Raw genomic sequence first — 17,065 nt, 5'->3', positions numbered from 1 at the left:
TCTGGGGCATAAGCTATGCTCATATATTTATTTGAAATCCCTTAAAATGTAAGCATCTGTGATTGCATTATTTTCAATTATATGTGAAGACAAAGTAAAGGCTGGATAAAATTCTAAAGCAAAATGAGTTTTCTCCACTTCTAAATTCTCGAATTGTTAAAGAATGACAATTCAAGCAAACAAATGTTGATTTAATTCATTCATCTTTTATTCTTTTTTTGGCAAACATCACGTAATATAAGCAAAACTATGCTGTTCACTATAGTTACACACATTCTTTTTTGCTTTACACAAGTTGTAAACAAATTTAAGTGAATAAAATTCTTGGCTAAAGACATATTCCAGAACTCTGACATATACTTTTCAGAGTTAGGACAAAAGAAAGCATATGTAACTTCCATTAGACCATCATCATATGGAAAAGTAAATTAGCATATGCTGCTTTTAAATTAACATCTGTCATTTTATTTAAACACTTTTTTAGGTTATAGCTAAAATGATATTTATCTGAAGTTTTAGTAAAGAACAGAAGCTGACCATACAAATCTTGTTCATAACCACATTGGCCACTTAAATTAAAAATATAACAAAATTGAAAAATAGACATATAACCAAAAAGATTCTAAATCTTGTAAGGAAAAAAAGAATAAAGCTGCCAATAAGTTATTTTAGAATATTTTAGATGTAGATAACATTTATAATACTGGGTTTCATAATATCTTGTTTTATGACTTCCTAACGCTGACATTTTAATTTTAAAGTAACAGATTACTTCAAAATAAACCCAAAGCATTTAGTGTTTTATAATTTCAATTTCATTCTTTTGTAAATTTCAGACACCACAAAATTCACATCGAGGGTTACAAAACAGGCATCTTCAGAACATAATTTGTTTGGCAGGCAGAATGGCTTGTAATCTTCTGAACTGGAAAGCCTTCAGGAAGTACTTACTTGCTATCAATGACCCTGCCAGCTTCCCACATTGTTACCTGCTGGGCGTGTGAAAAGACTGACACCCCATTTTTCATATAAACCCAATATTTACTTATAAAAATTAGTTGTACTCATGGAGCAAAAATTCAAATGTTATAAATGATACTAAATCTTACTAGTTTTATCTCTAGTTTGGGAAACATACATCAAACTAAAAAAGTCTCATTTTCATAATATTTCCTTACATAAATTATGGAGACGTTTGTATATATCCTCTTAGAAAGAATACTGTTGTGAGTAACCTGAAATCTGAGCTAGAACAACCATTCATACACAAAACTACTGTATACAAGTCTTAGCTTCCAAACAGTAGCTTTCAACTTCATTCATATATATAACATAAAATTTCTCAAATATTTGAGTTGAAGGAAAGGTGACATTAATAAGGCTAATAAAATAAGTGGCAAAAGTTTTCTTCAAATCCTAGAGAATGAAGCAAGAACGGAAATACCTGGTAAGACAAATCAGAAAAGAGGAAGAATTTCAAGTAAACGTGGTCTTGGACATTTTACACTGCTACTCCCTAAAACTGCACAAGGTAAAGGCCATAAAATGCTTGTTCCTTCAAGGAAAGCAAAGTAGAAAACACAAAAGGAAATATAAAAATGTGTAGTTATGAAAGAATCAAGAGATGATGGTACTAACTCCAGTCCCATGCTTAAAAAATACCAAAGAATAACAAATGCATTAAAAAGACAGTAATCCATTAGGTCTTTTTTAAGTTATACACAAATAAAAAACTAATCTCTAGTTCTTTAGAGATTTAAATTTGACAGAGAATACCTATTTACCTTTGAATTTATCTCACTTCTTTAAACAACTGAATCCCATCTAAATAAATATTTTTAAATTCTTAATTATTAAAGCAAGCTTCTTAGCTATGCTTTGATAAGGCTATATATATTAATAATAAAGCTCCACTGCATTAATATCATCAATACCATGGTTACTGCAATCAAGTTCATTTTATAAGCAATAATTAAATTGACCATCACCATACTACATTATTGCAATGACAAAGATATTGGGTAAACTTCTTTAAGACAAATTACATTGAAATGGTTATTTTGAAAGTTTTTAGGAATAGGCAGAAAAGGGAGAATTAAAAACATTGAAAATTTGTTCCAACACAAAACAGAATGTCCAGGATCTTACATAAATGAAAATATCAGCTAATAGGGGACCATCTTGGTCTATGAATGATGTTCTCTACAATGAACTTAACAAATTTTTAAAATTCCACTAAGAAGACACTGGTTAAAGTTTATCTCTGACATATTTCTAAAAACACCTGTTAGTAGCTTTGCCATAAAACTGATTTAAGGTAGTTGTGTTTTTCAGTAGCATTTAGAACAACCCAACACTTGGTAGAAATACTCAGTTCAGCACACTGTATTAAAACATAATTGTACAACACTGTATAAATTAGCTGCAATTTTCAGTAACTATGTTTACCAACCGTGTAACCGAATTATAATGTTCTCCTAAGCCATATGCATGTCTCATATATCTGAAATTAAAAAAAAAAAAAGAAATGAGTAGTTTTGATGAAAACAATTTATATATATATATGCTTATTATATATATATAAAAACCAATGATTCTGAATGACTCAGTCCACATGGGTATCACTCAATAGACTACGTGGACATATTAACTAAGAGTTCAACACCATTTGAAAAGTGGCAGCAGTCAGCAAGATCTGGTCCAATCACTGGTGGTAAAATGAAAAGGCTGAGATGCTGAGGGTTCAATAAGCTTAAATTGTCAACTAGCCATTGATGACCATCTTAATAGGTTTAGCTAAAAAATACTAAAGCCAATAGCAAACCCTGCATGCTGTATTTCAGAAGAGATTTCTAAATCATGTAAGATATTTTCATAAAATAAAGAAAAATAAATCAAAGGAATAAACAGGCAACATGAATGTATTTCAACTTTTAATACTTGTTGAAACTTTTAGCATTACTAATGTCAAACCAGGGCAGTATACAAACTAGTCCTAAAATTTTATAACCTTTAGAAATGACTTTATTCTTAACTCACACACAAAAATAAATCGCTTGAGGTTTAAAAAATTATCTAAGTCACATATTTTAACACATATAATCTAAATTTTTTTATATTCCTTTTTGTATTAATTGTGAAAAATAAAACAGTAAAAATGTCTAGGTACTTACACAAGTATTAGTGGTTTTTTTGAATATTCTTCGCCAACTATAATGGGAGGAGAATCTGCCTGTATTATCTCTATTGGTGTTTGTAAAATGTGAGACAGAGCTCTTAGCTATAGGAAGAAAAAAAGTATGAGTAAAGAAAATAAAAATGTAAATCACATTCAAGTATGTGTGAACGGGCAACCAGTCAGAGCAGGGATATGCTGTGTTCACCACTGTACACAGAGAGCCTGGTATATACTGGGCACTTAAATATCTGTTGAATAAATAAATATAATACAGGTTGAATATCCCTTATCCTAAATGCCTGGAACCAGAATTGTTTTAGATTTTGAATTTTTTCAGATTTGGGAATATTTGCATATACTACATGAGATCTCATGAGGATGGGACTCAAATCTAAACACAAAATTCATTCATGTTTCATACATATCTTACACACACATCATGAAGGTAATTTTATACAATATTTTAAATAACTTTGTGCATGAAACTAAGTTTTGAACTGTGACCTGTCATATAAAGTCAAGTGCAGAATTTTCCACTTGTGATGTCAGCCCTCAAAAAATTTGATGTGGGAGCATTTCGGATTTCAAATTTTCAGATTAGGGATGCTCAACTGGTATTTACTAAATCAAATGCAGAGACTGCTCAAGCCCTGCCTGCACAAAAGCTTTGTAAAAAATATCAATGCCACAGTTAATGAAGAGGGGCAATGAGTAGACTAGGTATATTATACTAGTCTACTTTTGAATACGCTTGAAAATGTTCATAACAAAAAAAATGTTTAAATACCATTGCTCAAGCACCAGACCAAATAAATTACAATGTGAGAAAACGGGCAGGGGGGAAGAACAAGATATTTTTTTAAAGTTTTTCAGATGATTCTAATCTACAAATACTGTTGACAACCACTGTTCTATAATTTTCAAAGAGTAGAATGAGATACGTATATGTATCTGCCCTATCAATGAATTTCTATTTGATTAAAATATACAATTTTAAGTAATTTCATACCATACAATATAAAATTAGAGCCTAAAGCCAGATGAATAATGGTGAATAATGAACCTTAATGCTAACATTTTTAAAGACTTATTACGATTACCGGCCAGGCACAGTGGCTCACACCTATAATTCCAGCACTTTGGGAGGCCAAGGCAGGCAGATACCTTGAGTCCAGGCATTCGAGACCAGCCTGGGCAACATGGTAAAACCGTGTCTCTACAAAAAAATACAAAAATTAACCGGGCACGATGGATCATTTGAGCCCAGGAGGCAGAGGTTGCAGTGAGCCAAGATCACGCCACTGTACTCCAACTGGGGTGACAGAGTGAGACCCTGTTTCAAACAAACAAAAAAAAAAAGACATATGACCAAGCACTCAAGGACTTTAAGTACTTAATGTGTATTAATTCGTTTAATCCTCTTGATAACTTTATGGGATAGGTACTAGAATCTGAGGCAAAAAAAAAAAAGGGTTACAAGACTTGTCAAAGTCACTTGAACTCAGGAGTTCGAGACCAGCCTGGGCAACACAGGGAGACCCCGTTTCTACAAAAAATACAAAAATTAGCCACGCATGGTGGTGCATGCCTGTAGTTCCAGCTACTCAGGAGTGGGAGGAAAGCTTAAGCCTAGAAGATTGAGACTGCAGTGAACAATGATGGATAGCACCACTGCACTCCAGCCTGGGTGACAGAGTGAGACTCTGTCTCAGAAAGAAAATAAAAATCATAATGCTCTGATCTATGGGGGCACTATGGGATATGTACTTGCCCCATTACAAGAACATTCCATTGATGAACATACTCCTTTCTGAGGTTTTGAAAGAATGTAAGAAATTACTTCAAAAATATGGAAAGCACTCTGCTGCATGGCGGTAAATTGAAAACGTTCCTTTGAAGCACATTTTTCTTATACCTAAAATATCATTTTTAAGAAACTAGCATAGAATAGAGGATGTGAATCAAACTCTGGAAATCCTACTATGCCTTCTAACTTCAGAAATCATAGAATGATTTTCTCTTTAATAACTTAAATTTACTGTGAAAACTGCAACTCTTACTTCAAATGAATTCACAGATGAAAAAAATGTGTAAGTGTCCTTCAAAAGATGTTTTAAAAGGCTTTTCTTAATTTCTTGATTTAATCTCTAATACTCATATGAATGATCCTTTTAAGAAAGTTCAAGCATTTTTAACTATTCCTAATGTAGTAACAAAGCTACTATGAACTTTTCCTGAGTTTCAGAGGCATACAAAACTAATGGATACAGTTCCCTCTGGTGGAAATGCACATACACAGCACTACTAAGAAAAAGATTTTGGGGCAACATTCATGTTGCATCTTCAAATGAAGCAGTTCTTAAAGTGAATTATTTAGAGGCACAGACTATTCATGACGATTAATCATCATTATATATTACTAATTGTACTGCCTAGGTTCATCCATCTGGCACTTCAGCTTACAAACTTTTATGCAGGTACTCTCTGCCTTACTTAAGCTCAAAAATGCTCAACTGAGTACACAGAGAGGGTTTATTATGGCCATATAGTAATCAAGAAACTCAAGCTTGGGAGGATGGCTGACTCTCCTGTGGCCACAAAACAGAGGGGCAGAAGAAAATGCCAGGACCTGAACCCAGGACTTTCTTTCTTATCCTGTTTAATACCCAGGCTGCTTCATCACCATCTGGCCTACTTAACTGTTTTTTTTTTTTTTTTTTTTTTAAACAAAACAAAGTTAACAGTAAGTTTTTTTTAAAATTAGAGCTAAAAAGTAATCTTGATAACTTCCTGTAAGTGACTGAACATACTGTTTTCTTACATATGAATTTAATGCACCAACTACTGCTTTCAAGTAAGTCACTATCAATTAGGAATTCAAAATACGATTTTAATATATATATTGTGGTAGGATTTGGCCCATAATTTCATATAATTTTTTTTTCCATTTCTGATGTAAAAAAGATATTTTTCCAATAGTGACTTTGATCAGCTGAGCTACTAGGCTAAATTTTATTTTACTTCAGTAAAATTTTCACTTTCCTAAGTCCAGAAAATCAATGTATTGCCAATACTACTATCACAATGAAAAGACTTACACATATTTATTTCCAACACACAGATCTAACACTGAGCTATTTAAAATGTAATATCGTTTCAATCCCTCAACATACATACTTTAATCACAGACCTAATCATGTTAACTCCCTATTTCTTTGTCAGTTGAGAATAGCAAATATATAAAGAAAAGGAATCTTCAAAGAGAAATTAGGATTAGCTGAGAAACATCTAAAAACTACAGAAGGGATTTAGAAATAATTTAACAACCCACAATCGCTATGAATAACTATAAACTTACCTCAAGCTGACCTCCCCATGCAGCTGTGTTTACAATATCATCACAGTACTTCTGAAACTCTTCTGTAGAGAATAGGTCAGAATACAGCACTTAATAATTTTTGTAACTCATATTACAAAATCCCTTTTATAGTTCCCACAATTCCTGACAAAAATGCCCAAGTTATGAACATTCTCCTTCTTTACCAGTATCCTCCAGAATCTAATCTAACTCCCAGGTCCAAACTTAATTCACCCCAACTTTCTACCACATTTCCATCCAAGAACAAAGCAGTCCATTTCTGCTTTTCTTCTTCCGTCGGAGGCCCAGATACCCTCCCTATATAACAAACCTACCTCACTCTACCCCAAGCATTGACCCCCAAAATTGCCACCACATTCACTATCTTGACATGTGATTTAAGCCCAAACCTGCATCCAAAGGAATACCATGAAAGACAAAAAAAAAAATGTAGTTCCTGTATAATCAGGTTTACTGTAAGACTCTGGGAAATATACGAAGAGAATTCGAGTAAAAGTACAGATGAATTAAATTCCTTCCCCAGAGCTAGCATCAAACAGTGCCTCCACTTGTTATTTTGGAAGCACTTACATTATTTGCGTAAGTATCAGTTCTAACCAAGGAAAAGGCTTTTCAGATCAGCCCTGAGAAGTAAAAGACCTACTCACTAAATTTACAATGGGTATATTTTGTGCATACAACTTTTTATACAGTATGTTAAAATGGAAAACAATTATCCTTACTACAGAGATGGAGGGAAAGAAATTATGGGCATCTAAAAGAAAAATATGTCTCATGTGTTTGTCTCATACCCTGTTAAATCCTCACTGTTCTGAACAGTGCCTAGAATAGTGCTTGGCACACAGCGCCCTTCAATTAATATTGGTTGAATAAATGGAGATAATTAATTAAGTCTTTTGTGTTTTTCTCTGACTCAGCATACTGAACTGCCACTTCCTCTTTGCCCTACAACTAGAGCAACTGGGGAGTCTCAATGATTTAGTAATAATTTGGGAGATAAATGACAGAAGACTCGTTTATTACATTGCCTATGCATATATCAAAATATATGGAAAAATGTGTTTTATGTCCCATAGCAAATTCTGTTTATTTAGAAAACAGCAATGACCTAAAACAGCAAGAGATAAGTTAACATTTCCAATATGACATCTATGGGAAATTAATTCGCTACATAATTAGATATGCTTAAGTCATTCTTGAGATCTATCAACAGATACCTTAAGCCATACACACTAAAGATCTATAAACAGATACCTTAAGCCATACACACACTTGACTGCCAGTGCTCATTCTTATCAATTCTGCATCACTCTCTACCTTTCCTCCATGGAGGACAGACTCCACTAAAGGAAAGTCAACTTTAACCTTTCTCTCTCCAACCCATTCTGGCCATATGACTTGTTCCCAATGGATACTGCCAAACCTGCCATCTTCTCTCAAGGACTAATAGTCCTCTATTCCATTCATTACTCCCCCAAAACCTATTCAGATTTTTACTTGCTCTCTTCCTCATCTGCTAATTGTGTACTTTTTTACTTCCTCATAAATAGTTTATCTTAACTGTGAAAGTATTGTATAGAATAAAGCAGGTTATTAACTCATTTGTTTTACTTGAACACTAATCTTCCTAATTATAGCTTATTGTGAATAAAAGTAAAGTTCCCAAATTATAAGATAAAAGAAGGAAATGGTTTTCCTAGTCATTCTCTCCTTATGGTCTTCAGACCCTATATATACTTCCTGAAGCTTACCTTCCTCGATACTTCACTTTGTCAAATACGAACTTACATTTTTTTCAAAAATGATTAATCTTATTCCTATTTCTATCTTACATAAAATGATTAACATATTATAATTACAAAATAACTAAGTAATTAAGAAATCTTAATAGAGAAAAATATACCAACATCTATTAAAATTACAGAAAATAATTCTGCCTAAATCTTGTGATGTTTTTTCCTCATAAGGATCGTCTGGGTTCTTCTTACGCTCAGTGCTGGGAAGCACTTTATTTAAAAACAACTACAACAAAGCAACAATAAAACATAGTAAAGAAAAATAAATTACCTCGAGTATACATATCTCCTGTATTAGGGTTTGTTAAAAATGGCAGAAAGTCTTCCACATGGCTTTGCATATACTCAGCGGTCTGACTTCTCAAGGCAACCACAGTCAGAGCACAGTCCTTTTCTTTCAGTTGATCTTCAATGGCTCTATACATACAGTGGCCATCAGATGGAATCTGTTTAATTTCTAACTGTCTAGCTCCCAATATTTGAGCAAGTTTCTCACTTTCCATATGTCTGGCTCCTGTTAAGTTTTCAATTTCAGCTTCAGCTATCCGTTCTTCTCGCTCCTTTTCCAATGCAGCTTTCTTTTCCTAAGAAAAGGAGAATGCATGAAAGTTAATTCATAATAATTTGGACTAATTCTCAATGTATTAAGGGAATGGAAATGTAAAGGTCTCAAAACTTTCCGGTGTTTTTTCTCCCTTCTCACACAAGCACTATCACATTGATCATCTCAAGAATTTTCTACAAGGTGAGCTCCTTACTCTCTTACTCATCTGTGTGTTTCCAGCACCTTGCTCTATACTGGACATTAAGAAAGCCCTAAGTCTACTTAAAAGCTACATGCCAAGTTTCCAAAAACTGTACTTACTGATTTCAAAGTATTCTCTTAAGACTGAGTTATCCTAGGCCTTAAAGCACATTATTATTATATTAAAGCCCAGGCTAATCCAGGCTTCTTATCAGTCCACCAGTAACACGTTAATATGACACAGCCTTTAGAAGGGTACAGGCAGACACCCTTTTTATCAAACTTTTTAAAATGTCTGTATACACATACATTTAATTAACAAATATTTTGTAAAAAAAAAAATTAAAATATAAGAGAGAGACTCAAGCTCCCCCTAACACCACTGCCATCCCAGTGCTTGCTCCAGAGGTTTGGTATGCATCCTTCTAGATTGTTTTTCCATTCATTTTAATAAATATGGTATACTCTTGAAAATATGTATAAATTCTTAATAAAAATGGTACCATATGTTACATTCTACAATTTGCTTTCCTTATGCAAATGTCTGATGAGCTCCTCCCATGGAAACATATGCAAGGATGGAGTGGGATGAGGGAAATGAGAGATTCGTAACATGAAGAATAGACAGGAGGTGTATAGGGAAGGTTGGGGAAGAAGAAAGGAAAAAAATTCCTAACAGATGGACTAGTAATGATCAAAAGCCAGAAAGCACTATATGTTTCATAGCTAAAAACAGTTCATAGAGCTACAGTGCCAGAGAAAAGTGTCAAGAGATGAAATTGGAGGCAAAAAGCATAGGCATATAGTTAATATACAGTAGGTCTATACTTAACATAGGACTAAAAAGAAACTACAATATACACAAAATATTTATAGTGCTTTTCTCTGGATGACGGGATTCCAAAATAAGTTTTATTTTGGGGTGTATGTGTGTGTGTGTATGTCTGTATGTTTTTCTGCATCTTTCTAATTCTCTACCATATATTTTGTTTGTACACTCAAGGGGAAACTGCTTTATAATTTAAGAATAAAAACTAAGTTATATAAATTTTGGCATTAATAATAAGTTACAGGAAGGATTTGGTAAGCCAAGAATAGGAAAAGGTAAAGACTTCCATAACGCTAGCTCTAATTCCTCCTTGGAACAAAAGTGAATGGGAAGGCAAGTTTCAATTAAACTTATTGTCATGTACCTGTACTACTTGCCTGTTATGTGCCATGCTAGATGAACCTAAAGTGATTTCTAAGTTACCTGAATCAAAAGCAGTAATATCTCCCTAATAAAACATAGCCTATTTAAGGTTTATATAAGTAATAGGAACAAATTTATTTCACTGTGTACCTAGAACTGTGGATCACAGAGGCATAAAATCTTAAAACACAAGATGGCACTATTACTTTATAAAAGACTAAAAAAGTTTCAGAGGGGAAAGGAAGAATAAGCACCTTAGATATCATCTAATCCAAAACCCCTCATTTTCCTCTTCTGAGGAAACAGCACGCAGAAAGATTTCCAAAGGCCATACAGCTGGTAAGAGCAGAGCAGGGACCAAGGACAACACAGAGAGCTCCTTCTATCCAGGCACCTGAATCAGAATAAAAGTTGGAGCAGATGGGAGCTGGAGTTAATGATGTCATGTACTATTTACTGAAAGAGTGGCACTTTATCCTATCTGCAAAACTGTTTTAAGTCTCTAAAATACTAATTCTAATCATTTTGTTTTTTCCCTTCATGCTTTGCTTCATTAGAACAAAGCAATTGAGTTTCCTTTTCAGGGCACTAGGTAAGAAATACACTGAATTCTTTTTCCAGCAATATATAGTTTCCCAAGAGCACTAGGCACTTTGGTTTCTACAGCTATAGTACTGGAGATAGAATGGCACTAATAAGTTCTAACAAAAACGTATAAAAGATGAAAATAGCATGTAAATCATAAATATATTGTCAATAAAACTAGAGTCATGTTGATATAGTAATATAACAAAGAAGATTCAAAGGGAATAATAAGAGCTGGACACCAGTCCTGGGTTTGTATCAAACTTTTAGTGTACAATTGAGATAAACTGGGTCTCTGCTTTCTCATTGGAAAATACAGAAATTGAATTCAATCTCATTCCAGCCCTCAAATTCCGTATTTTTGAAACCCAGCTCTTCTAAGTTCTATTTTAGACTCTTCCTATCATATCAAAAAGCTTCTAAGTTCTTTGAATAAAACACTGTTTTTCTAGACTAAAAATAAGAGAGATGCTATACAATATTCCATGATATTCTTAAAATAAATCTTGATAAAGTTTTATCACATTTCTCTTCCAGAGTTGTATCTTTCCCAAAGATAAACATCATTAATTAAATGACTTTTCATTCCTTGGTGCTTCTGGCAAAAAAGGAGGTTCCAAATAATCTAACACCCGATTGTGCATCCTGACTTCAGGTTCCATTTTCTTAAGCATTATAAACGTTCAATGCTTTCTGTTCTAAAATCCCATTAATATAACCCTGTAAAAACATTACTTGGGCATTTTTTCTGCCAAGTGTTAAAGCAGCTGACTATAAAAGATACTAACTGGTTTGAGAGTATAACTGACAAAGGTATTAATTCCAGTTGTGCAGTATCTTAGGGAAAAAGTAACCAAATTTTCAAGAAAGGTAAGGGAGTTTTCGTTTTGTTTGTTTTGTTGTCAGAGGTCCAGCTGGGGAGGAACAAGTTTTGATAAAGATGCCCTTAGGTTTTCCAGAATTAAATAGGCTATTATAAGATGTTTCAATTACTAAGTAGACGTAATTCCAATATTTTGTTATGCTACTGGCATGCAAAAATTCTGCCCTTCCTTTTTGATCTATAGAAGCTAGACGACAATTGTGAGATCATCACAAAAGAATGCATATCATAAGCAATCTCCAAGATTCCATGAGATCTAAATTTTATGAATCTACAAAATTCACAATTATATTTACTCAAGAATAAAATTCTATACAAGAATGAGAAATGTCTGACTATGTGCATTTCATCAACTTTCAAACAAAAAGACACTGCTTTTAGGTTCAATTTTTTAAGAGGCATAGTATGCACTACTTAACATAGAAAAAGACATTGCTTTTAGGTTTCATTTTAAGAGGCATACTATGTACTACTTAATATAGAAACAATACTATCATTTGTTGACCCATTAGTTCTCCAGGCCTTGTGTTAAAGGCTTTGGAAATAGTACAGTATTTAATATTCACAATGAATTAGCTTATGAAGTAGCTATAATTTGCCCCCATTTTATAGATGTGAAACTGAGGCTTAAAGAAGAACCGTACCCAAAGTATAACAGTAAATGAAATTAAAACCTCATCTGTTTGACACTAAACTCCATGCTCTACTAAATTACATACTATGTCATAAGATGCAAAATGAGTTTAAAAATATGCATTTAAAACCATAGAAAACATCAAGTGTTAATAATACTCGCAACTAAAAAGACTGAATTTAATCATTTTTCTTTTTCAAATTCAAAGGGACTTACCTATCTAATCTCATTTCCATAATGCTGATATGAACTAGCTACTTCCAATAAATCAGTTTCCTTATAGCTGTTGAATAATGCAGTATATCACCCCCACATTTGTTTTTGTGCATGCTGTTCCTCCTATTTGGAATATCCTATCTAAATAATATTTCTTTCAAATTCCAACCCATTATTAGCATAATGAACTTTCCCTTCTCTAAATTTTCATAATTAACCATTATACAGATACCTACATAATTCTCTAAGAATTTTGTATACCTACACATGTTAACTTCTAGGTTCAAATCCTTATTTCTCACCCAATGGTCTAGTTCTTGGCCAGGGTTGTGCATCAGAATCCCCTGGGCCCACATTCTGAATTTTTAAGTCTGGGATAATATATTTGTAAAAAAAACTACTTTGCACTCCCACTCCCAGCTTTGCTCTCCTATGAGAGCTGCCACCTGAATACGTTATTTTATATTCTCTTAGGATCATTTTCTTCTCCATAAAATGGGGATAAGAAATCCTACTTCACAGGATTATTGTCAGGACTAAATGAGATGTCTTATAAGCAGCTTAGCATAGTATGTGACACACAGCAGGTGCTTAATAAATGTTAGTTCAAGTGCCTAGACAAGGAACTGCATCATTTTTTTTTCATTCTCTTCCTATAACAAGATCTAAGATAGTACCCAAGATAGTATTGAACACACAGCACTAACTTATATACTTGGTGACATGACTTTCATACCCGTCTCTTTTGTGCTTTTGATATCCGAGGTGGCTGATTCTCAAGCACCAAGTTTGAAATGTTAACAGCAACAGAATCTATCTGAAGGAAACAAAAAGCATTAACAAGTCAATGTAAAATACTTATTAAATTAAATTCCTGAAAATCATAAATATATCTAATCCCACATTTCAAATTTGAATAACAGCAATAGACACTGTATTAGATAATATGGTTTTGTCTGTTTCTATTTTTATGGAAGAATTTGACAAGTTCCCAAGAAGTTTCTTTCAAAGATCATGCTCATCCCTGCATGCTTTCCTTCCTTCTTAGAATGCCTACTCCATTAATCTAAATGCAGTACTGTACTTCCTGTAAGTGCCAACTCATTTAGCACTCCACTCTTCTTTTCTCTGACTATTGCCAGTACGTATAAGATAAAGGTCCTGTGCTGGCTCAGTTCATTATTACCTGCATAACCCCAACTGGCAGCAGAAGCCTTTTTCCATCTTAATTAGCCAGAACCTGATGAGTACTAATCCTTGACCCTAGTAGCAAGTTGAGCTTTTCCTACCCTACCCTTTTCCACCTACAAACTGATAACTGCAGGCAGAAAATATATTTAATTTATAATATCACTTGATATTACAATCAATCCTAAATAGCTAGTGTGTGTTTGCTAGAGTAAAAAAAAAGATGCTAGACTTTTGACTGTAAGGATGAGTAGCTAGTATTACTGCAACTATAAGTTAAGCCAGTTTTTAGTATAACACATACATAAAACAACTCAAGGCCTTTAATACACAGAGACAGAAGTCTCCAAAGTCTATGTCCCAAATGATCAAAATATCAAAATCAGATAGAGACTTCAAAGAGTGGCTATCAACTATAGTGAAATTAGGAGTCTTATGATTCTTCAGAGGAATCTGCTAAAATTTACAAACATCTATATTGAAAATAGGCAAGATAAAACAGATGCATCTGAAAAACAAAAAAGCAATGGCATTAGTTTTTGGTAGTATTCAGAAAAGAAAACCAATTTAAATTAATGAAAAAGATAAATAGTTCAAAGTAGAATGCGAGTTTGTGTTTTAACAGTAGGACTCCATGTAGCTTATGAATCAAACATTTTTGTCCTTGGAAACCTGGGAAAGAAACCTCAAAACTGAAAGGTCTGAGGGAGCAAACAAAACTATCTCACTAATAGAAAAGATGGGGAGACAATTGGGAACACCACAATTGTCACAACACAATTTAACGCCTGGAGTATCATATACGCCTTGTTACCTGGAGATGAAGTATATTAAGGGCAAGGAAAGTTGGAAACTTGGTAACTAACAAAGTTAAAGAAATTTAGACTATATTTAATGTAAGGACCATTGTAAATAGCACAGACAAGCTGTACTTGTCAACAGCAAACCAAAAATCAACCAAAATTTAAGTACTGCAGATAAGATTTTGCATAGACATAAGAACTTTCTATCAAAGATGGAGTGAGGTTGCGGAGTCTATATGACCCTTCACATCCAAAACCCATACAACAAATACCACACTATACAAAGCTGTAACAGAATTCAGTATTCATTTCCTGGAGTAAGATAGTTCTCATTTGGAATTCTGGCTTTGGCAATCAAGAGCTGTTACGACTCCTGGACAAAGTTCTTAATCTCTCTAACCCTGTTTCCCACTTGAAAAATGGGATTATGTACACTTACTTCATAGGTTATACCTCACAGTGTGTTACTGAGGTTAAATGAGATAATACATATAAACCAAAGCATTTGACACATATATATTAGATCCAACGATAAAATAACTATTAGTTAAAATTATGAAAGTTAGGATGCTCCAACTTACCCAAGAAACATCAGTAAAATTTCATTCATTACAACTTGTTAATAAAGCACTTTTATAACTTAAAAATGACTTCACGTTCACTTTCTTGATTCTTACAAAAACCTGTGCTTAGAGAGCAGAAATACTTGTATCGTATCATATATGTGGGAAAATTTGAGCTCAGAAAGATTAAGTAACCTTTCTCAGGTTACAATCCCATTCAGTCGCAATTCTGGGATCAGATGCCTGGTCTTCCAACTTTCATTTGGTGAAGCTTCATCTTTTGGGCAAGTAAATAGGTAAAGAAGTATAGCAGTTTCTTTGCTGATCTCCCTTATAAAAACACACTGCCCTGTAAACTTGGTCACAAAAACATTAATGAGAAGTGATGTATGAGCATAACTAAGTGATTTCATTTCCCTACCAATTTTATGATTTGAGATAATAAGCAGTCTAACAGGGCCGGGCACGGTGGCTCACGCCTGTAATCCCAGCACTCTGGGAGGCCGAGGCAGGTGGATCACAAGGTCAGGAGGTCAACATCGTCTTGGCTAACATGGTGAAACCCCGTCTCTACTAAAAATACAAAAAATTAGCCGGGCGTAGTGGCGGGCGCCTGTAGTCCCAGCTACTTGGGAGGCTGAGGCAAGAGAATGGCGTGAACCTGGGAGGCGGAGCTTGCAGTGAGCCAAGATCGTGCCACTGCACTCTAGCCTGGGCGACAGAGCAAGACATCGTCTCAAAAAAAAAAAAAGCAGTTTAACATTTAACAGAAGTTGACAGCTGTTTTCAAATGGTGTAGGCAAAGACAAACATTTATTTCACATACCTTATTCTCCTTAGTAGTCAGCTTCAATTGCTCCAGTTCCTCTCTATGTTTCTGTTCCATTTCTTTTTCCAACTTGGCCACATCTTCGGTGAGTTGCTTCCTCCTCTTCTTGTCATTCTTGGGAACAGCATTCTTCATGCCCTGAATTTTGGCTGAAAAGCCATTACAATCATTAAGTCAGACACGCAGGAGTAAAAGGAGATGAGAAACAGGAACCAATAAGGGGACGGTAAGGAGAGAAGGGTATAGAAAAAGTAATTATGGAAGAAAGAGTCACCACATAACAGCTACAGAGAGAGAAGGGCCCAGATGAAGCTGAGACCAAAAAAAAAAACAACTTCATTAACAAAATCTTGAATATGTTTCGGTTGTTTGGTGAGACAGGAGAAGGAAAAAAACCTGACTGTAGCAAGATTTAAATCTTTCAGGTATCCTTTCTGAACCTCCTAAACTGAGGCGAGTCCATTCAAAATACACCCATTAGGGACAAGTATCGGTAACTGGGGCAGGTATAGAAAAGGGAGGCATAGTGGATTTGGGAGCAGACCAAGACGGCGGCTTCTAGGTATTTTCAGACACCTGCACCCCGGCGGCGGCGCGGGGTAGGAGGCACGCGGCAGGCCTCGGAAGGGGAAGCCTCTGAAGGTCGGGGAATTAAAGGGCCGCCGGGGCAGGGAAGGCGGGAGAGAAGAGGCCACTTGCTACTAGGGGAAGTCTAGGGTGATCCAGATAAGTCACGCCTTAAGATTCCCCAGAATCGACCCGCCACGCGCCCTTCCCCCAGTCGCGGCGGCTTCCAGATTCCCACTTCCTTCCGCCTCACCTTGCAACTCCTTCTTCTCTTTGCGATGCCTTCTCACCAGCTGCTCTTCCTCATCAAGCTCTTCGGTCAAAACCGCCTCCATGACGACCAGGTAGCCCAGCACACGCGCTAGAAGAAACCTACACCGGCTAGTAGGCACCTTCCACCCCTCAACCCTCACCCGGGGTTCCATTGGCTACGGCTGGGACCCAGCCCCGCCTTCAAGGCGGTACCGGATCTAAGCCAAGCCACTGCAAAAAGGAGAAACTTGAATG

At 34.9% G+C, this 17,065-nt stretch overlaps 2 protein-coding genes across 3 annotated transcripts in view; both read right to left on the bottom strand.

Annotated features, from left to right (window-relative positions):
* Positions 1–2,478, bottom strand: part of LRRC69 (leucine rich repeat containing 69) — a 131,872-nt gene extending 129,394 nt beyond the window's left edge. Inside the window, exon 1 of the mRNA XM_058444074.1 lies at positions 2,453–2,478. The gene's annotated coding sequence lies outside the window, so the exon portion shown is untranslated. The remainder of the gene's footprint in view (positions 1–2,452) is intronic.
* OTUD6B (OTU deubiquitinase 6B) lies at positions 187–16,989 on the bottom strand. 2 transcript variants are annotated; one of them, XM_032760022.2, is made up of 7 exons: positions 16,812–16,989; positions 15,989–16,140; positions 13,345–13,425; positions 8,625–8,937; positions 6,537–6,598; positions 3,174–3,280; positions 187–2,503 (listed from the first exon to the last, which is right to left on the bottom strand). In XM_032760022.2, the coding sequence occupies exons 1-7, from the start codon at positions 16,981–16,983 to the stop codon at positions 2,419–2,421; spliced, it is 972 nt and encodes a 323-aa protein (XP_032615913.1). In that variant the 5' UTR covers positions 16,984–16,989; the 3' UTR covers positions 187–2,418. The 2 variants fall into 2 exon arrangements, with proteins under 2 accessions (XP_032615913.1, XP_058300056.1); XM_058444073.1 differs by lacking the exons at positions 15,989–16,140; positions 16,812–16,989 and adding an exon at positions 10,545–10,684 and having other exon boundaries at positions 629–2,503; positions 13,345–13,426.
* Positions 16,990–17,065: the final 76 nt, after the last annotated feature.

This window comes from Hylobates moloch, unplaced genomic scaffold, assembly GCF_009828535.3.
Source record: "Hylobates moloch isolate HMO894 unplaced genomic scaffold, HMol_V3 SCAFFOLD_9, whole genome shotgun sequence".
Taxonomy (NCBI): Eukaryota; Metazoa; Chordata; class Mammalia; order Primates; family Hylobatidae; genus Hylobates; species Hylobates moloch.
The sequence above is the reverse complement of the archived record's forward strand: the minus strand, read 5'-3'. Positions and strand labels throughout refer to the sequence as shown.

What these genes read in the sequence shown, in the direction of transcription:
- OTUD6B (XM_032760022.2), bottom strand. Translation starts at nt 16,983, where the DNA reads ATGGAACCCCGGGTGAGGGTTGAGGGGTGGAAGGTGCCTACTAGCCGG. An exon ending in AGGAGATATGTATACTCGAG is followed by an intron (nt 6,599 to 8,624) that starts GTAATTTATTTT and finishes TATTCTCTACAG; the next exon opens with AAGAGTTTCAGAAGTACTGT. An exon ending in CATGGGGAGGTCAGCTTGAG is followed by an intron (nt 3,281 to 6,536) that starts GTAAGTTTATAG and finishes TTCTTCCTATAG; the next exon opens with CTAAGAGCTCTGTCTCACAT.